The sequence below is a fragment of the Ceratosolen solmsi genome, unplaced genomic scaffold (genome assembly GCF_000503995.2).
Source record: "Ceratosolen solmsi marchali unplaced genomic scaffold, CerSol_1.0 scaffold2, whole genome shotgun sequence".
Classification (NCBI taxonomy): Eukaryota; Metazoa; Arthropoda; class Insecta; order Hymenoptera; family Agaonidae; genus Ceratosolen; species Ceratosolen solmsi.
The window spans coordinates 3,029,666-3,051,407 of NW_011948422.1; the positions used below are offsets into that span (position 1 = coordinate 3,029,666).

The following is a 21,742-nucleotide window of genomic DNA, read 5'->3' on the forward strand; positions in this document are numbered from 1 at the left end:
ATGTATAATATCTTATTAGACAATAAATCTTTATTATGATTAAATATATTAAATATATTAACTGTTTTAATAATTATACAAGACACTTCGAAATTATTCGTTGCACATTTTTATTTATATTCATATAAATGTCATGATAGACAATTTTTATACATTTCTTTCTTCATCATTTCTCAATTTTTATATAAGAATATAAGAAACGTATAATTTTTAGTGTAATGGGCTTATATTTATTTATACATGAATAGATTCTAATTGTCAGAATTACAGATAAATTTTTTATTACATTTTCTATGGATTAAAAATTTATTTTAAGTATTGTAAAATAATTTATATTAACAATGCAAATTTAAATATAGCATTAATTTAAATTTGTTATAAATTTCAAGTTTATAATATAATAACTTTTATTTGTCAAATACATTTTTGGAAAAATCATTTTTTTTTTCGGAAAAAAATATCGCACCACGAATAGCCATTTATGGTTATTCATATAATCTTATATATATATATATATATATATATATATATATGGGATATACATATAATGTAATTTAATTTATTTAAATATAATTTTGTTTCTATATACTACATTAATATATTTATCATTAAAATAATAACAATTGAATTAATTATAATTAAAAAACAATTATAATTAATTTTCATTACATGAAGCTTTCCATTTAAATAAATCAATCGTTTAAGTTTTGTTTCAAAATAGGTCTAATAAAATTTAAATATGAATAAACTTTTGTATGTACGGCAGGTGATCCATTTACACAATGTTCAGTCATCGAAATAATACCATAAAGTTCGCCATTACTAACTACTGAGCCACCACTATCAACCTATAAATATTAAAAGTATTCTTTTCACATTAACATAACCATATAACCATAACCATAACAAGTTAAATTTTTCATAAATCTAGACGCATCGTATGAATTATCAGATTTTTTTTAATATTTCTACGAAAATTATTGTTATAATTCAAAATTAATTTGAAACTTATAGATCAATTACAAAAGTTATATAGCACAATTAAATGTTGTGATTTAATAACAATAAGAATAATCTTAATAACTTACCGGACAAGGCCCTGTAGTATTTGACGAATGCACTGAACAAAATTGATTTTCATAAACAATAAACGGTATTTCTGCAGCACATGAAACGAAATTAAATAGTGTTGCCGGAATTTTCAACAATCTGTCAGAAATCATTGTATAATCAACGTGTGATATTCCCCAACCAGCAAGAACGCCAAGATTATCATCAAAAACATCTCTTGTTGGGAGATTAATTTTTTTTTGTACTGAATTAAATTGAATTTCGCTTTTTAGCTGTGAAAAAAATATTCGCATGTGTATTATTTTTTTTAATAGAAAACTTTATTATTTTATATTGCTCTTAATTTATTATTATTTATAATTATTTATTATTATTAATTAATCAATATGTATGATTAGTATTTATTATTATAGTTATTATGTTATTGTTTTTCTTTTTGAATAATATTATCATAATAATAGAAAAACTTTTACAATTGTTAATAAATTTTTAAGTAGAACAATATAAGTTTCGTATAGATATTTCTTAAAATATGAAAATATGCCATCACTATAAAATTAAAATTTAAATAATTTATTGAAAAATATTTATATATATATATATATATATATATATATATATATATATATATATATATAAATATTTTTCAATAAATTATTTAAATTTTAATTTTATAGATATAAAATAAATTTATAAAAATTGATATAAGGTCGATTTTTTTATTTGATGACAATTGAAATAAATTAAAGTAAATTTTTTAATATATAAATGAAGAAATATGCATATATTTTTACTTAGATACTCTGAAAATTTAAACCAATTTATATATATATATATATATATATACACAGACGCGCGCGCGCGCGCACACACACACATATATTTATATAAATATATATAATATTGTTATTAAAATATTAATAAAAATAAATATAGTAATACTTATATGTTTATTACCGTAACAATACCGATATCATGAGGATTTTGCAAATCCTTTGATTTCCACACAAATAGAGGGTGAATAATAATATTATTAATTTCATGTACATCTCCGGATGTACTTGTTGAGCTAGATGTACCAGTATACACTTTAATTCTATAATATTGATGGTTAAAATATGTGAAACAATGAGCTGCTGAAAGAATATGTAATCGGGAAATAATCGAGCCAGAACAAAAATGTTTATTATACAATGTTCTGAATGACACCAAATGCGGAAAATCGCTAATTGCAGCTTTAGTGCCTCCAATAATCCTTTTTCTCTTTGCCCAGTTACCTAAAGATAATAAATACGAAACTTCAAAGATCATTTGCCATACGTTATTTTATCGACAGACATCTACTAAAGTCTTAAAATTGTATATGATTTAATTTATTATTTATTTAATTACTTGTATATATTATTTATATATATAATAACACTTGATAAACGTGCATGGATTTATAAATACAATAAGGTGATTTTCAGCGTATAAACAAATAACTGTATTTCTTATATAAATTTTATTTATCTAATACTTTAATTTAACTTACCTACAATTAATACACAGAAAATTATTACGAGTTCTTTTGTTAATTTCATTGTCATTCGTTATTGATTCGAATAGAATTTTTTGAAACTTTATACTAATCGGTTACGAATAAAATTAATAATATAATGATGTAATAATATTAATAATTTTGTATGCCACAGTATTTTTGAAACGATTTGGTGCTTTTATTGTTTGAAGTACAATAGGTATATATAATTAATTGGCATTAGTATTAGTTTTATAAGTTTTCTAGGATAGATACTTCTAATATACTTTATAAATACGTCAATGTGATTATTGATTAAGACAATAATAAATGTATTTATTAATATAATAATTCTTAAGAAACCAAAAGCGATTTGCTTAAAAATTGTGAAATATTAATTTTAAATATATCTTGCTGCCTTATCATGCAGACAAATAAAATTTTAATTAATTAAAAAGAAATATGGATACCAGTATTAATTTTATTTTTCAATAATATCAAGTTTTCAAAAAAATTCAAATACTTTATTACATTATATTTAAACACTTAAAATAACATTGCATTATTGATCAACATGTTTTCAAACAATTTATATAACTCAATAAAAATACATTGTAATACATTAAATTGTAACAACATATATACACTAGTCATGTAATATAATTAATACAATCTGCGTAAATTTAACATTTAATATATGTTAATTAAAAATTAAGAGTAGGGAAAATACATAGCAAGATTTGTAAACAATGTTTATTGTTTTTCTAATATTCAATTATATTCAATGCATTAGGCCTCAATGCACAACGATAAATTATACGTTTAATAATCAAATATTTATAAATAATAATAATTAACAAAGTGAAATTTATGAATGGACATTAACGATTGAGATACTTTATGAAGATCATATATGTAGATATTTTAAAATGGTTTTAAATTTAAGAGATCAGGTGTTCTACATAAAGAAAAATTCGTTATCGATAAATCAAAACAGTTATCAATGAAAACCACAAAGTTTTAATTACATTCATAAAAAATACACACTTAAGTGTTCACGGTCTCATTTAGGCAATGAATAAATTTAATTAATTTCGTTTCAATGATTAATATTGAAAAATATATCTTACGTTTGATTATATCAAAAATAAATTTTAAAGAAATTAATTACTTAGATTCGAATATTAAATATATTGTAAAATTATAGTTACAAAAATTTTAATATTATAATGTGTTTATAATTACTTAATTACAAAATCATAAAATACTAGAATTTGAAAAATAGAATAAATAGAATGAAAATAGCAACCTGTAAAATTTATAATTATTTTTAAAACATTTAGTTTTTTAATTTTTACTAAAATTATAATTATTTATTTAACTTATAATCAATAACAATTTATATTAAGTACATCGCCTACTTAAAAATTCTTTAAGCGTAGGAAAAGAAATAAAAAGTTTATTTATAATTCCTGATTAATCTAACTACCACCTTCAATACATATAACAAGAAAACATTGTAACTATAGATATAGAATAATTAGAGTAAAAAAAAATTTACTGAAATAATTCACATTCCATCGATACAAAATTTTAGAAAATAATTAACATTATAGATTAAAATGTAATGAAATAGAATTGCTTGATTCAGTGATGATACATAACAGGTTTTACTAAATCTAATATGTTATGCTAATAATTAAAAATATTTATTTATTCATTATGTATATTATTCAGTAAGTATATTATAATTTTAAAGCAAATATTAAAAACGTTCATTAAAGCATATAAGTTTATATAAACAACATTGTTTAATAATTATAATAATTTTAAAATTGCCTCGTTACTTCTATATTTTTTTCGGTAAAAACATGTGCACAGATGATTATTAAAAACTTAATAAGCAATGAAAATCGTGAAAGATAAAAAAAGAAAGCAACTTCTAATATTTCCAAATGGAAATTTAATAATTTAACCTTTCCTTTCTTTTACACTATTTAAACATTGCGTCATTAATACATATTATTACGATATATATAATATTTTTAGAAAATTTCGTTTCATTATAGCCAAAATAAATTTGCACAGAAAAGTAGAGAATAACTTTAAGTTTACGTAAGGAATAATCCATCAATTATATCTAACAGCAGAAAATTATGAAGTAATTTAATTTTATGGATGAAACGTATTTAAAATTGATCGATTAATTTTGGAGACATTTAATGCGTAATACAGTACTTAATTAATAATTATGATATTAAATAAAAAAAACTTCGTACTTTCAAATATATAATAATCATATCTTTTTTTTTTTTTCTTACAAATCATATTATATGCATACAATAATATACGAGTATAAAATATACTTTACATTGGTAACGTCATTATTAATATTTTTTATATAAATTATTCGATCATATGTGTTCTTATGAAATCCAAATAATAATAAACTGTAGTATGTATATCTGGTACGTCTTGAACACAATCGAAGGAAAATAAAATAATACCATATAATTCTCCATTACTAGTAACCGAGCCACCAGCATCACCCTATAGAATTTTAAAAGAATATATTTTGAATTCATAATTTATTCGCAAACATTTTAATACTCATCATGTATAATAAAATATGAATAGCAAATCCTTTTTTTTTTTTTTTTTTAATAATTTTAAAAATTATAATTTTTAATAGTTGACTGCACATTATAAATCAGTTTACCCATGATAGTTTAAATCATAAATATAATTATCATAAATAAACATCAATGTGCATTAATGGTAATTAATGATAATTTAAAGATAAAAATTTATGAAAGCACACGAATTATTAATACCAAATTGAAAATACTCACAGAGCAAACTCCTTTTCCAAGTGAATGGTACGTACAAAACTTATTGTTGGATATTACAAGTGGAATAAAATTATTACAATCAGTATAATTTAAAACGCTTCCAGGCAACTTTTTTAAATATGTTGATGTAACACCTGCTTGGACATTCTCAGTTACTCCCCAACCAGCAATTATAACCATATTATCAGTAAAAGGAGGTCGAGATGGTAGAGGAATTTTATTTTGATATTCATTGAATAATATTAGTCTTTCCAGCTGTAACAGTGAAGATTAATATATAGAAGAAATTTTTACAAAATTCAATTTTGTAGTTGAAATATTAATCATTCATTAAAAATAGTATTTATAATTATCGTTTCCGATGTTCATATGACATATTTATATACTGACAATTAAAGAAAGAATTTCTGAATATTTTGCAGAACAGTTTATATTCTAAATATAGAAAAATTAATCATTTTTACTTACAACACAGCCCCCTACAGATATCAGATTATAATAATCAATTATCTACTTCAAAAATTCATGAATTAAATAATTTTATAATTCTAATAAGCTCAGACTATAATGTAATTACGGATTTAGATAAAATTATCCACTTAATTTATTCTCACATTCGTTTTCGAAAACTGTCATTAATATGAAAATAATAAAAATAAGATATAAAAATTGACATCATGAATGAGTAAAAAAATAGCAGTAAATTTAAAATAAATTATGATTAAAGTACCAATTGAATTCTAAATATTGACAATTAATTACAGTTATTTATAAAATTTCGAATACAATAGTGAACTGACAATTTTAATTTATTCCTGAAAAATGTTATACATAGGAATAATTGCAAATTCTTTATATTATTCATCTATTACAGGAAAAAAAAATAATTGTACATGATCTTTTTTATATTTTTAGAACTGGAAATAAATCAATAATTTTAATTTTAAAAAATTATTTTTTTGCTATTTTTCATTAAAACCAACGATTGTACTTATATAATAATATACCGTATATACCTTTATAATATACCTTAATCACAACAATATCATGTATGTATACGCTATGTACATCCTGACGGCGCATTTCGGGATGAAAGTATGTACGCTCAATTCGAAAACGATCTCCAAAAATATTCCGTGAGCTGGTAGATCCTGTAAAAACCCTTAGTTCCTCATAATTATAATGATACCCAATTAAACAATGTGCTGCACTGAGAATATTCCAGCGGCTGATAATAGAACCCGCGCAAATAAGTTTATGATCCAGGTACTTTCGAATAGTCACCAAATGCGGAAAATCACGTATTGACGCTGGATTCCCCCCGTAAATTCTTGATTCTTTACTGAAAACATCTAAAAGAAAGAATATTCATTTAAAAAAACTTTCTAAATTCATAATTGATGACATTATAACAATCAAAACAGAGATATCGGACTTTTTATCACACCGCATATAACATTAAAAACTATTATGATAAATTTATATTTTATTAATTATTACATTCTTCTTTAACAGATAATCTAATTTATTAATACAATTATCATTTATATAAGTATTATAATGAATACGCATTGCTTTATAGATGATACTGTTCTTCGTAACAAGAATCTAAATTAAATAACAAAAGTTTAAAGAATATAAATATATTTATAAATTTTCAACGTCAAAAACTTAATTAAACTTGCCTGTGAATAAACTGAAACACAAACATATTACGATACGAAAGTCCATGATGCCTTTGAAAGTAATTAATATTATGTATGCAAAATCTAAAGCTTTATATAGGTAGATTCATCTAATAAACAAATACAAAGGCACGCTCATGCTCATACACATACACACACACACACATACGCTTATATGTATGTGTATATATATATATATATATATTTTTTTTTTTAATATATATATATATATATATATATATATATATATATATATATATATATATTTATATACATATATATATATATATATATATATATATATATATTGCATATGTTATGTGATATGAATAAATTATAATTGTTATTCCTGCAATATATATGCATAAAATAACAAAGACAATTTACGCTTTCTATTCTAAATTCTCGTTAAAAAAACATTGGAGCTAAAGAAACTATAATGAAAACTATATTTAAATATTTAGAAACTGTTTAAATATATAAATTGTCATTTTAGTAAAATGTTCCACTGAACTATTCGTTACTCAGCGGTTACTATATCAACATAATTAAATCATAATTTATGTATAATCCGTTATCATTGATATAAATATTACAATTAGACTCTTTAAAATATTCATAATTATAAATGAAAATGCAAATATTATAATTATCAAAATTCAAACTTTCAAGAATACTAATAATTAATTGACAAAGATTATTCATATAAAGTACAGATAGAATTGTGCTTTGAAAGTATATGTATGAAATTTATTTATAACATAGTAAGTAAATGTTGTAAGTAAATGTAGTAGTAAATAAAGTGTAGTCTTGAGTGAGTCATTCCTTATAATATATATATATATATATATATATATATATATATATATATATAACATTGAAACCAAATATATAAAAAATAAAGGATTATCTTCTTCTTCGACAAAACTACGCACATTTGATATGTACTTCAAAGTATTCGTTTTTCTTTCATATTTGTGTTTACAATAAAAATATTTTAGCTTCGTTAAGGTAATATAATAGAATTGGAGATGTAACTTTCAATTTAGTTTTCTAATATTGGACTAGAACAATATAGGTTTAACAATAAATGAATGCAAAATAATTTTATGCTATTACTTCAATCATTATACATTTAAGCAGCAAAGTAAAGGTCATTTATTGAAATTGTGACATTTGTTTAATGAAAATTAGGTTTAGGGAAAATACATAGCAAGATTTGTAAACAATATTTATTGTTTTTCTAATATTCAATTATATTCAATGCATTAGGCCTCAATGCACAACCATAAATTATACGTTTAATAACCAAATATTTATAAATAATAATAATTAACAAAGTGAAATTTATGAATGGACATTAACGATTGAGATACTTTATGAATATCATATAAGTAGATATTTTAAAATGGTTTTAAATTTAAGAGATCAGGTGTTCTACATAAAGAAAAATTCGTTATCGATAAATCAAAACAGTTATCAATGAAAACCACAAAGTTTTAATTACATTCATAAAAAATACACACTTAAGTGTTCACGGTCTCATTTAGGCAATGAATAAATTTAATTAATTTCGTTTCAATGATTAATATTGAAAAATATATCTTACGTTTGATTATATCAAAAATAAATTTTAAAGAAATTAATTACTTAGATTCGAATATTAAATATATTGTAAAATTATAGTTACAAAAATTTTATTATAATTAAATTGAAAATACAAATATTATAATGTCATTATAATAATTTGATTATTAGTAAAATGATACAAATAGTAGAATATAAAATGAATATATCAACTTGTACTACCTATAATTATTTCTAATAGATTAATTTTTTTATTTCCAATGAAAATTATGACTAATGGTAATTAAAAGTATGTGACCGCCATTAATCTTGTAGTATAAATATATATTATTACGAAATATCTAATATTTTTATACTATTTCGTTTTATTATAACCAAAATAAATTTGCGAACAAAACTAAAGAATAATTATAAATTTAAGGAATCCATTTATCCATCAATTATATATATTAATAAAATATAAGAATTTTTATAATGTATTTTTATTGTATCAAGGAAATATAGATAAAATTTATCAATTAATCTTATTCTGAAGTTAACATGAAATGGAATAACATTACTTGTTAAATACTAATTTCTTAACTTAGATAATCATTAAAATCTTAAAAAAAAACCATTTAACAAAATTAGCTCGAAAGTAATGCCGCCATAAGTGTTCTAAATCATAAAATATAATTCTCTTAGAACTAATCGAAACACAACATTGATTTATTTCAATTTATGTAATTATCTTTCAATTATAAACTAAATACACTGATCCAGTAACATGGAAGAGTCGGATATATTTACCATAGTTTAAGTCCGACATTTTGAAAGTTCGAACGCCTGATGCTATAATCCAATGACTCTAGATATTGTCAAACGTCATCCATTGTTACAAATATGAAAGATTTTAATCATAGAATTTCCTTAATCCATTATGATAATGTATAAGTACATCCTATGCAATATATATATATATATATATATATATATATATATATATATATATATGTAACATCGATACCAAATATGAAAAAAATAAAAAATTGCTATATGTAACAAGAAAAAATATACATGGTTATACATGCAATTCTAAATACATTTCATCTTTATCCTTTGTCACTCGTAATAAGTTTAACGAAAACCACCGTTTACTCAAAGATGGTGCCTTATCGGATATCGCTTATTTGGTAACTGAAACAGTGCCACATCTGCAAAGATTTGAACATCAACTGAAGCGACATTATCTCCTACCCTACCAATAACGAATCAATACACTAATTACCTTTTCGATACAGTTATATGCAAAATTCACATAGAACTACAGTCGTTCTGAAGACAGATGTCAAATAAAGTGGAAATCTTTGTTTAATCGATACAATATATCGCTATTATATTAAAATCTGTATAAGTACATGATTTTCAATTCGGAATATACAAAAATACAATAATTATGCAATAGTGTGTGCGATTTATATACATTTGGTATTTAAAAAAATAACTAAATATACGTTCGTGAATCTCGTTAACATTATTCTATCATATGATGCGTTATAAAATCTAAATAATTATAAACATTTGTGTGCACGTCGGGTAAACCTTCGCCACATTGAAAAGTATCGGTTATAATGCCAACAAGTTCTTGGTTGTAAATTACTGATCCGCCACTGTCACCCTACAATATAAAAGTGTCTCTTACTAATTGAATAATCAAATTATAAAATAAAGAAAATAATTTTTTTAGTAATACAATCGCTGCTTATCAACTATAAAAATTGATAATCTATTGATATATTTATTGATATATGGCGGTGGATAGTTGAAATATACTTACGTCACAGATTCCATATCCATCGTCATTAAAAGTGCAAAACTGATCGTCATGGATTATCATTGGCTTTGAAAGTTTTCGCAAACAGTCTGAATGATCATATATAATCATTGAGGCTGCTTTCAGCCTCGGAGAAGTTTCGGTAGAATGTGGAACCCAAACACCCCAACCGGTAAAAACTGCAAGATCACCGGTAATAATATTTCTAGTGGAAATGTTAATTTTGTTTTGAAATTCATTGAAGCGAATGGGTCGTAAGAGCTGAAATATAAAATTATATATAGAGGAAAAAAATTATAATAATTGAAAAATTATAAATAATTAAGAAATATAATTTTCTACAAAGAAAAATTATCGCATTCTTAATTAAACAATTTTATCATTATTCATAATAATAATGTACTTTTAAATATCAATCTTATGAATAATAAACATGATAGTAAAATAAAATAGTAATTATAAAATTAATGTATGGTAAAAGATTTTTAATATAAATTGCTATGTATTGAAAAATGAAAAATTGGCTCGTAAGTCCTAAGATCAATATTGCACAAAATTATAAAAATGTATGTTTTTCTTATCAATTATTATTAAATAAATATTTAGATAGTACTTAATATTAATTAATTAAGTAATTAATAATAATTCAAAACAAAAGATAATTCGTAATAATATAAAATGATAATTTATTATTATCTAGGTGTTAATATATGTAAATATCATGGGAAGTTTAATATGACTTTAATTTATATTGCTTGAAACAAATTAATTATCTTTGACTCGAATTATACATTAAGACTTATTCAAATTAAATAGCTTTTTCTATTATAATATAAACCATATATAACGTACTTGAATAACACAGATATCATAATTTAATATTCCGTCGCCGTTTAAGAATTTCTTAAATTTTGGATGATAATGTACTTGCTCAATTCCAAAATTAGGTCCAATAAGCGAAACTGAGCTTCTCGATCCTACGTATATTCTTACATTGGAATAGTCATCTTTCAATCCATGCAAACAATGAGCCGATGTAAGAATGTTCCATTTAGTAATAATCGAACCACCACATATGAGCATTTGAGTATAAAAATTCCTAATTGATACCATGTGCGGATAATGTCTTATTGAAGTATCAGTACCACCAATTATTCTCACATTTTTAGCAAGATTAGCTAAAAGTACAAAGAAATGAATTTAGTAGGTTAGGTAATAATTATCACAAATTATCGAATACAGAATTCATTAATAATGACAATTAAATACATAAAATGTTATCGATACAATTGTATAAGGTTTATACCAATAATATTAAATTTTGTTTTGGATTACCATTGCATAATAGGAGACAGAAAAAAATTACAATTCTGAAGCTCATTTTAGCTATTGTATGTAGTAAATAAAAATTTAATGAACTAAAATACTTTATATAGATACACCTAGTTCTTTGTTTGATAAATAGTACGAACGTAAATTGTAGTTATTTTCCATGAGTTTTTTTACATTTCCTTAAAAAATATTTACTTCTTATATAAGAATTTTTCAAACTTTACATAAATACCAATGCACAACAATAAATAGCATTTTTATGTTTTTCTTTTATCTTTATTAATTCAAAGATTAAAAATAGTTATGACTGAGAAATTGTAATCAGTATTAATCGAAATTTCGAAAAGGTTATTGTTTTAAAGTTATTAATTAACATTATTATTCACTACATTGTTACTAAATACTAACTATTTGACACATTACTCATTGTCTTGTAAGTTAATATTAGTTTTAAAATATGAGAAAACATTTCTCAAATAAATATTACTTCAATTCCAAACAAAATTCTTATAATAAATATATACAACATCATAGAATAAACATAAGCATGAGCGATTAATGCATTTCAATAATTAAACAAATTTTACCTTCATAACATTAAATCGTATTAAATACAAGTTAACTTTGTAAGCTGGAGAATGTACTTAATACTGAATATAATAATTTTTAAAAAAAATTTTTTTTAATGAACATTGTATATGATTTAATATCATGATCATTTAATAATTTTTCATGGATATTAAAAATATTCAACTATTGCTCATATAAAGAGGCAGGGGTTACTTCACAAACAAACAAACAAACTTTTGTGAATTTGAACAGGTGCCTAAATATGAATAACCACCACTAATCGTACATTTATAAAACAAAATCTAATATTCTATGAGGTAAATTCTATTCAATTACATAATATTCAGAGACTATTAATCCGAAATATACTAGCCGAATCCCATTTCACCTACAAATGTGCTCCAAAAGGCGTTTAATTTCTCAATTTAAAAAGCATTAAAGTATAAAAAACAAAAATAGTGTTTTTAATATTAGTTATATTATCCAATGAATATTATTTATTGATTAAATGATTTATTACTTTCATTTTAACATGCACTTGTCCCTTCTATTACCTATGCTTCGAATATACTTACGTAATATCGAATATCTATAAAACCTTTATATTCCAATAAATTATTCGGCAATAATGATAATTACATTTTTCAGAATTTAAATTAATATATAATATATATATATATATATATATCAATTTTTTTTTTAAGAAATATTTAATAATTCATTTTTATATGTAGATTCTAAACAGATAAATAAAATCTATTCAATCATATACTAACAGATAAATACAATTATTTCTCTTTAACGAAAACTTTATCATGCAAAAAAATGTTTATTTTTCGATAATTAAAACATAAAAATTGATAAATTATTTGCCCATAAGCAGATCGAAATAAATAGGAAATCCGTTGCATGTACTAAATTATAACGAAGTTCATTATTTTTAATAGAATAATAGAAAATATTTTTTTCTAAGAGAAAAGTTGATTTTTCACCAATTAAATACGTACGATTTGTAATATATAAATATTATATTTTTATTTCAACAATAAAAATAATAGATCATTTTATTAAACTATTAATTCTCTTAAGTTGACCTAATTTTCTAATAATTTTAATTTTAAAACTTTAATTTTGCGTTTTTATAAGTAAAATATCTTATGTAAGCTTCATTTCAAAGATTTTAACATTAACCAAATAGTCTATTTAAAATACATAATCAGTATAATATTAAATATATTTAATAATAACGTAAAATAAATATTTTGTCAGAAAAAATTTAAGCATTTAATCGTAGTTATAAAGTTACAATACGCAATGTATCAATTTTACTATATGAATATTTTTTAATATATATATATATATGCCTAAAAAATTTATTTGAAAAATCAATTAGGAAGAAAACTCTGACAATTTGTATGCGATTAGGTATTACAATATTCGTATGACATCTCATTTATTGAAACAATCTCACATATTATGATTCGTCATAAATTTATATTCAACTTAATTGTTAACCATAATCGAAAGGAGAGAAGCACTTTGCTCGAAAGTCACATTAATTTTTTAAATTACGATATAAGTGTCTGTTAAATTAAATCGATTTATACAATTAATAACAATAATATAATACATTCGATTATACTATATGAATTATTCGATCATGTTACGTCTTATAAAATCTAAATAATAATACACTTGACTATGTACAACTGGTGCATTACGAGCTCCCCGAAGGGTATATGAGACAATTCCATAAAGTTCTCCATCAATAGTAACTGAGTTACCAGAGTCACCCTATAAAATTAAAAAAAAAAAAATTACATCTGAAACATCAATACATTTACAAAAATATAATATTCATCATCTAACAAAAACATAGAATTTTTAATCTTAATTCGTAGAAAATCATATTTTATACTTTTAATATCAACTACAGAAATTAAGACTTCATCAAATGTCCATTAGATAAGATAAGATAAATACAGTATAAATATATAATATTAGAATATAAAAATTAAATATATTTGTCAATGATACTAATCAAGTTGATATGAATTCATAATAATCAAAGAATATTGATAATTTTACGAAACCTACAGCACAAATAACTACGTCAGCAGGATTGAGTGTACAGAACTGATAATTTTGTAATGAAACTGGAAAATAAGCTGCGCATTGAATATTATCTACAATAATCCCAGTAGTCATTCTCAAAAGAGTAAAATTAAGTTGGCCTTCTGTATCCGGAGTCGTCCCCCAACCAGCGATTAAAGCTACATTTTCCGTACGAGCTGGTCGGGATGCTAATGGAATAATTGATTGTAATTCATTCATATATATCGGCCTTCGCAGCTATAAAAATGAAAATATCTCATAATTGATTTAGACTCAAACTACTTTATTACAGTTTTATAAAAATAATTTATTATCTGTAATTATCAATTATAAAATTATAAATATAAATATATATATATATATATATATATATATATATATATATATATATATATATGCAATAAGGAAAAAATTTTACAAAAAGGAAAAATTTTTAAATTAAAGAAACTTGATAATTACAAAACGTAACTTTTGAATAAGTTTTGTTAAACTAGTATTTGTAAACATACCTTAACAATTGCAACATCGTGTATGAGTAACCTATGTATATTATAGCGAAATTGTGGATGAGCAATTATATAATCTATATCATGCACATCTGAATAAATATTAAGTAAAGTTCCTGCTCCGGAAACAATCTTTACGTCATTGTATGTATTATTAAGTCCAAGGAAACAATGCGCTGCAGTGAGAATATTCCAACGGCTAATAATAGAACCTCCGCAAAGGAGTTCATTCGTACTAATAATTCGGATAGAAACCAAATGCGGAAAATCACTTATCGATGCTAGCGGTCCCCCAAAAACCCTTGACTTTTTGGCAAATGCACCTACAAATGTAATGCCCATTCACAAATTTAGTGTAGCGCATGGATTCAATTGAAAATAAAATTTCTTCTAATCAATAAAAACTTATACCACATGCACCATTATTATGATGTATTATTATTATGCAAAATATTATGTAAAAATCAATATGAAATTTCAATAATATATATAAAGCAGGTTAACATTACTAATTTATCTTACCGATGATTAAAAGAAGACAGAAACATATTACTAATCGAATATTCATGATTTGACAATAACAAAGGATACCAAAATAATTATTGGAAAAATTACTCGAAATATTATAATTAAACTAATTGCTAATGATAATTTTCGATAGTTTACTACTTTATATATAGGTAATTGATAAAATAAGTTATATTCTATAATATAATTTTAATAATGTCTAATAAATTAAATACATAAAATAAATATGAATTGAAATTCGAACAAAAAAAAATTTTTACAATTCATGTCATTAATAAGAATTGAAGATAACAAAATTAAAACAATCATAATCAATATCATATTTTCATATTTAAAATCCGTATCAATATAAAATATATTATTCTAAAGTGAATTACGAGTAATGCAATACTTACTCAGCAGTCGAAGAGTAAATATAATTAAATAAATATTCTGAATAATATAATATATTCAATAAAAAAATTTCTAGTGAAAAAAAAAATAATAAGTAAGCTAATGTACTGAATAAATGACTGAATAAATTCACTTAATTTAAAATATTCACCTTTTATTTATTTTAATACAGCATAAAATAGACATGAAAATGATTTAAATATGATAATATATTAACTATTTTACATTATTTTTCCGATATTTTTATATTTTACGTAACACGACAAAAGCGAATGTAACAAATACTAGAAATTTTCAATTTGTGACTATAATGTTAAGAAAGCATTTATATCAATAAGGGAAAAATATTAGAATTACAGGAGAATATATTCATAATTGACTGAAAATTATTCATCTCTACTTAGAAAAAAAACTTAGTACAGATTTTATATAATAATAACCAGTAAGTTTAGCAAATGAAAAACCTCATTTAAATGATATAATTCTTATTTTAAAAAGCATAACATAAAATATAGAAATTAAAATTTCTACTTACCAACCACAACTCATATGAAAATAATAAAAAATATAAGATATTCAGACAAATACGTCAAAAAATAATAATTGTAAAAAATTAAATAAGAAATTCACTCGAAATACAATTACAAATAAATTGTAAATATATTCGTTTAAAAAATATGAAATTTCTCAAGAACATCAGTAAGATTATGAAGCTCGGAATATAAAATTAAGGTAAAATTGCACTTTAGCTTATATGTATAAAAATATTATGTGTTTTATAAACAAGAAATATGAAAAATTAAAATTCAATTTGAGAAAATTATTAAGTTTACCTTGACCAAAGCATAATCTAATAAAGACCAGCAGGGAAATGCAGTACGCAGTATGCAATGATAATTTACTATTAAAAAAAAAAAAAAAAAACAATAACGTTCGTTTAAATCAACGATATTTGCATTAACTAATACCTAAATACTTTTGTAAAATAAAAAAAACTTCATACTTTCAAATAGGTAATAATCATATCATTTCTTTCTTACAAACATATTGTATACGTACGTTACGTATACGCGTTACAATGATGACGACAATATTAGTATATTCTATATACATTATTCGATAATGAATATTCTTATGAAATTCAAATAATAATAAACGGCAGTATGTACATCTGGTATGCCTTGCGCGCATCCATGGGAAAATGATATAACACCATAAAGCTCTCCATTGCTGACAACCGAGCCACCATCGTCACCCTATAAATTAAAAAAAAAAATAAATCTTTTTGTACTCTGTAAATTGTTAACAAATATTATAATGCTTATCATGTATAGCGCAATAATAATATTTAATTTTGACAATTTTAATTCTTATTACAAGATTTATTATTTCAAGAATGTCAGCTTGTCCACATTTAAAGGAGTTTGCGCATTATAATTAAAATTTTAGAGATTATCACGAATAAACATCAATGTGCTTTCATATTAATAACCCATAATTTAATAATACATGTTTATGAAAACATACATAAATATTAATATAAACATAAGCATTAATAATAATTTCAAAATACTCACAGAGCAAATACCTATTCCAGCAGAATAGTATGTACAAAATTGAGTGTCACCCATTGGGAGTGGAACGCGCGATGCACAATCAGTATTATTTAAAATAACCACAGGCGATTGCATTAAAATTGGTGAATTAATTAGGTCATACTCCGTTTTTCCCCAACCAGCGATTGTAGCAAAATCACCGGTTTTTGGAGCTCGAGTTGGTAAAGCAATTTTATTTTGAAGGTTATTAAACTCTATCTTTGTACTCAGCTGTAATAATCGAACATTAAAATCTTAGTAAATAAAGTTTGTTATTATTAACTATTATAAATATTAATGGACATCAAATAGCATTCGTTATAATAAACAAAATTTAAGCAGTAAACTTTCTATCAATAGCCAATTCTAATGAATGTAATAATTTCCATTTTGCGTGCGTATGTGCGTGTGTGTGTGCGCGCGTACGTGTGCGCGTGTGAATTCAAAATTGTTTGAAAAAATAATTAATCCAATAATTAGTCCCTCTGAACACAAAAAATATAAAATTCAAATAACATTTTTACTTTATTTTTAAAGTATGAATATACACAGAACTTTCTTTCAGATTCTTTATATTATTCATCTTATCATAGGAATAAAAAATAACCAATTTTAAATGAAAAACTAATATCCACAAGTATACCTTAATCATTGCAATATCATGATAGAATGTAGAATCCGGATTCATAATGTCACAATGAGGATGTAAATGTACATCTTGTATTCGAACAGCATTTCCATAAATATCATTTACGGTTGCCGTTCCCGTATAAACTTTCACGCCTTCCAAATATCTAAGTACATCCCTTAAACAATGCGCAGCAGTGAGAATATTCCTTTGGCTAATAATAGAACCTCCGCAAAGATGTTGATTAGAGTAATCGGTTCGAATAGATACCAAATGCGGAAATTCATGTATCGCCGCTGGATTCCCCCCGTAAATTCTTGATTCTTTACTGAAAACATCTAAAAGAAAGAATATTCATTTAAAAAAACTTTCTAAATTCATAATTGATGACATTATAACAATCAAAACAGAGATATCGGACTTTTTATCACACCGCATATAACATTAAAAACTATTATGATAAATTTATATTTTATTAATTATTACATTCTTCTTTAACAGATAATCTAATTTATTAATACAATTATCATTTATATAAGTATTATAATGAATACGCATTGCTTTATAGATGATACTGTTCTTCGTAACAAGAATCTAAATTAAATAACAAAAGTTTAAAGAATATAAATATATTTATAAATTTTCAACGTCAAAAACTTAATTAAACTTGCCTGTGAATAAACTGAAACACAAACATATTACGATACGAAAGTCCATGATGCCTTTGAAAGTAATTAATATTATGTATGCGAAATCTAAAGGTTTATATAGGTAGATTCATCTAATAATCAAATGCAAAATTACGCTCATGCACACATACACAAGCGCATATATATATATATATATAGATCCACACATCCGTACATGTATACATACATGCATGCATACATTCGTGCATTCATATATAGTAATAAATTATATATATATATATATATATATATATATATATAATAATTTAAACAACTTTTTATGAAGTGAAGTTACTGAACATATGAGACTTCAAAATAATTAATATTTACGACATAATGATAATTCCTGCATAACCTGTTATCGTCAATATAAATATTACTAATAATACTTTTTAGAATATTCTATAATCATAATTGAAGGTGCAAATATAGCCGAAAAATGATTATAATTACATTAACAAATCTAGAAAAATAATCTTTCATCAAGTCTAACAAAGCAAACGACATAGATTATTAATATAGAATAAATATAATACAAATTATGCTTTGCAGTGCGAATATATGATATTTATATTAAACTGTAGTAACTTATCATTTGTAAATCACCTACTGGTAACAATGGTCTCTTTAATTTAATAGAATATATATATATATAAATTAAACGTTGAATAAACAGTTTATACGCTTAAACAATGTTAAGCGTATCTAAGATAAATAACTTAAAAGAATTAATTGTACAAAGGTAATAAAATTAAAAGTTTAAATAAGGAACACACTTAAAAATCCTTACTTAGGTATAGTAAATAATTGATTGTTTATTATAACGTTCGTGATATTCGCCTAGTTTTAAGGCATTACACGGTGCTGCTAATCTCTTAATAATTGCTTTAAATAAACAAACTAGAAACTTCGTTCTTCAAAATATGCAATAATCATTTTTTTTTTCTTAAAAATCATATTGTATACATAAGTAACGTGCGCGTACAAAATTCATATTACAATGATAACGACAATATTAATACATACTATATAAATTATACGAGCATGTACAATCTTATGAAATCTAAATAATAATATACTGCAGTATGCACATCTGGTATGCCTTGCGCGCATCCATAGGAAAATGATATAACACCATAAAGTTCTCCATTGCTGACAACCGAGCCACCATCGTCACCCTATAAATTAAAAAAAAAAATAAATCTTTTTGTACTCTGTAAATTGTTAACAAATATTATAATGCTTATCATGTATAGCGCAATAATAATATTTAATTTTGACAATTTTAATTCTTATTACAAGATTTATTATTGCAAGAATGTCAGCTTGTCCACATTTAAAGGAGTTTGCGCATTATAATTAAAATTTTAGAGATTATCACGAATAAACATCAATGTGCATTCATAGTAATTAATCATAATTTAATAATAAATATTTATGAATACATACGTAGAATTAATAATAAATTGAATATACTCACAGAGCAAATGCCAGTTCCAACTGAATGGAATGTGCAAAATTGAGTGCTTGCCATTGGGAGTGGAACGCGCGACGCACAATCAGTACTATTTAAAATAACCACAGACGATTGTTTTAAATAATGTGAATTTGTTGTGCCATAACCTTCCTCCGTTTTTCCCCAACCAGCGATTGTACCGAAAACACCGCTATTTGGTGGTTGAGTTGGTAAGGCAATTCTACTTTGAAAATCATTATATTTGATCGTTGTTTTGAGCTGTAATAATTGAACATTAAAATCTTAGTGAATAAAGTTTGTTATTATTAACTATTACCAGTATTAATGCATATCAAATAGAATTCGTTATAACAAACAAAATTCAAGCAGTAAACTCTATATTAACAGCCAATTCTAATAAAAATAATAATTGAATTTTGTTCATTTAATTCAAAATTGTTTGAAAAAATAATTAATCTAATAATTAATTGCTCGGGATACGACAAATATAAAATTCAAATAACATTCTTAATTTATTTTTAAAGTATGAATATTTTCGCAAGTTTCTTTCAGATTCTTTATATTATCATATCACCTAATCATAGAAAAAAAAAACTAATAACTACAAATATATATACCTTAATCAATGCAATATCATTTAAATGTAAGCTACCAGGATTATTAAGGTTACATTCAGGATGAATATGTATATTTGTAACTCGAGAACATTGCCCATTAGCATCTAGTAAGCAGGTTGATCCAGAGTAAATTCTGATATGCGCAGGATGATTTAGTATAGGAGTTAAGCAATGCGCTGCAGTGAGAATATTCCAACGGCTAATAATAGAACCTCCACAGAGAAGTTCATTCATACGATAAGTTCGAATGTTCACCAAATGCGGAAAATCAGCTATTACCGCACGTTGTCCGCCATAGATCCTCGATTCTTTCGCAAAAACACCTAAAAATACAGAATATATTATATACAATTGTAAATTAATATACTCGGAGATTATTTCAATTGCAATACGAATTTTGCATCTTTATTACAGTGATTACAATTAATATCACATTTAAATTATTATAAGTAACGAGCATTATTTGAAATATTATATTGTTCCTTATAATATGCATCTGAATTCATTCACGAAAGCATAATAAACGTATACTTATAATTATTTATATGGCCATGAATTCAATAATTTAATTAAACTTACCGGAGAAGAAAGCGAAACACAAACAAATTACAAAGCGAAGATCCATTATTCCTTTATATTCAATCTGGTATATCCTAAATTAAATGCTTTATATAGCTATTGTATAGTTACACACACACACACACACACACGCACGCACGCACGCACGCACGCACGCACGCACGCACGCACGCACACACACAATAC

General features: G+C 23.5%; 5 protein-coding genes across 5 annotated transcripts; all 5 read right to left on the reverse strand.

Annotated features, from left to right (window-relative positions):
- Positions 1–692: 692 nt before the first annotated feature.
- On the reverse strand, positions 693–2,654 carry LOC105362005 (trypsin-2-like). Its single transcript, XM_011499331.1, has 3 exons — positions 2,634–2,654; positions 1,089–1,343; positions 693–848 (listed from the first exon to the last, which is right to left on the reverse strand). The coding sequence occupies exons 1-3, from the start codon at positions 2,652–2,654 to the stop codon at positions 693–695; spliced, it is 432 nt and encodes a 143-aa protein (XP_011497633.1).
- Positions 2,655–4,985: 2,331 nt separating this feature from the next.
- Positions 4,986–6,790, reverse strand: LOC105361788 (trypsin-2-like). The gene is made up of 3 exons (XM_011499067.1): positions 6,472–6,790; positions 5,443–5,697; positions 4,986–5,140 (listed from the first exon to the last, which is right to left on the reverse strand). Exons 1-3 carry the CDS (start codon positions 6,523–6,525, stop codon positions 4,997–4,999), a joined length of 453 nt encoding a protein of 150 aa, XP_011497369.1. The 5' UTR covers positions 6,526–6,790; the 3' UTR covers positions 4,986–4,996.
- Positions 6,791–13,829: 7,039 nt separating this feature from the next.
- On the reverse strand, positions 13,830–15,648 carry LOC105361789 (trypsin-2-like). The gene is made up of 4 exons (XM_011499068.1): positions 15,573–15,648; positions 15,054–15,373; positions 14,527–14,781; positions 13,830–14,223 (listed from the first exon to the last, which is right to left on the reverse strand). The coding sequence occupies exons 1-4, from the start codon at positions 15,616–15,618 to the stop codon at positions 14,080–14,082; spliced, it is 765 nt and encodes a 254-aa protein (XP_011497370.1). The 5' UTR covers positions 15,619–15,648; the 3' UTR covers positions 13,830–14,079.
- A 607-nt stretch (positions 15,649–16,255) lies between these two features.
- LOC105362006 (chymotrypsin-1-like) lies at positions 16,256–18,911 on the reverse strand. The gene is made up of 5 exons (XM_011499332.1): positions 18,866–18,911; positions 18,210–18,532; positions 17,549–17,797; positions 17,141–17,227; positions 16,256–16,276 (listed from the first exon to the last, which is right to left on the reverse strand). The coding sequence occupies exons 1-5, from the start codon at positions 18,909–18,911 to the stop codon at positions 16,256–16,258; spliced, it is 726 nt and encodes a 241-aa protein (XP_011497634.1).
- A 936-nt stretch (positions 18,912–19,847) lies between these two features.
- Positions 19,848–21,602, reverse strand: LOC105362007 (trypsin-2-like). The gene is made up of 3 exons (XM_011499333.1): positions 21,588–21,602; positions 20,364–20,618; positions 19,848–20,061 (listed from the first exon to the last, which is right to left on the reverse strand). Exons 1-3 carry the CDS (start codon positions 21,600–21,602, stop codon positions 19,918–19,920), a joined length of 414 nt encoding a protein of 137 aa, XP_011497635.1. The 3' UTR covers positions 19,848–19,917.
- Between the last annotated feature and the right edge of the window lie 140 nt (positions 21,603–21,742).

What these genes read in the sequence shown, in the direction of transcription:
- LOC105362006 (XM_011499332.1), bottom strand. Translation starts at nt 18,911, where the DNA reads ATGGACTTTCGTATCGTAATATGTTTGTGTTTCAGTTTATTCACAG. An exon ending in GTGTTTCAGTTTATTCACAG is followed by an intron (nt 18,533 to 18,865) that starts GCAAGTTTAATT and finishes TCTTTCTTTTAG; the next exon opens with ATGTTTTCAGTAAAGAATCA. An exon ending in GCGCGCAAGGCATACCAGAT is followed by an intron (nt 16,277 to 17,140) that starts GTACATACTGCC and finishes TTAACATTATAG; the next exon opens with TCACAAATTGAAAATTTCTA.
- LOC105362005 (XM_011499331.1), bottom strand. Translation starts at nt 2,654, where the DNA reads ATGAAATTAACAAAAGAACTC. An exon ending in TGAAATTAACAAAAGAACTC is followed by an intron (nt 1,344 to 2,633) that starts GTAATAATTTTC and finishes TTTTTTTCACAG; the next exon opens with CTAAAAAGCGAAATTCAATT. An exon ending in ATACTACAGGGCCTTGTCCG is followed by an intron (nt 849 to 1,088) that starts GTAAGTTATTAA and finishes TAATATTTATAG; the next exon opens with GTTGATAGTGGTGGCTCAGT.
- LOC105362007 (XM_011499333.1), bottom strand. An exon ending in TTGGAACTGGCATTTGCTCT is followed by an intron (nt 20,062 to 20,363) that starts GTGAGTATATTC and finishes TTTAATTTATAG; the next exon opens with GGTGACGATGGTGGCTCGGT.
- LOC105361788 (XM_011499067.1), bottom strand. Translation starts at nt 6,525, where the DNA reads ATGCGCCGTCAGGATGTACATAGCGTATACATACATGATATTGTTGTG. An exon ending in ATGATATTGTTGTGATTAAG is followed by an intron (nt 5,698 to 6,471) that starts GTATATTATAAA and finishes TCACTGTTACAG; the next exon opens with CTGGAAAGACTAATATTATT. An exon ending in TTGGAAAAGGAGTTTGCTCT is followed by an intron (nt 5,141 to 5,442) that starts GTGAGTATTTTC and finishes AAAATTCTATAG; the next exon opens with GGTGATGCTGGTGGCTCGGT.
- LOC105361789 (XM_011499068.1), bottom strand. Translation starts at nt 15,618, where the DNA reads ATGAATATTCGATTAGTAATATGTTTCTGTCTTCTTTTAATCATCG. An exon ending in CTGTCTTCTTTTAATCATCG is followed by an intron (nt 15,374 to 15,572) that starts GTAAGATAAATT and finishes TTACATTTGTAG; the next exon opens with GTGCATTTGCCAAAAAGTCA. An exon ending in CTGACGTAGTTATTTGTGCT is followed by an intron (nt 14,224 to 14,526) that starts GTAGGTTTCGTA and finishes TTAATTTTATAG; the next exon opens with GGTGACTCTGGTAACTCAGT.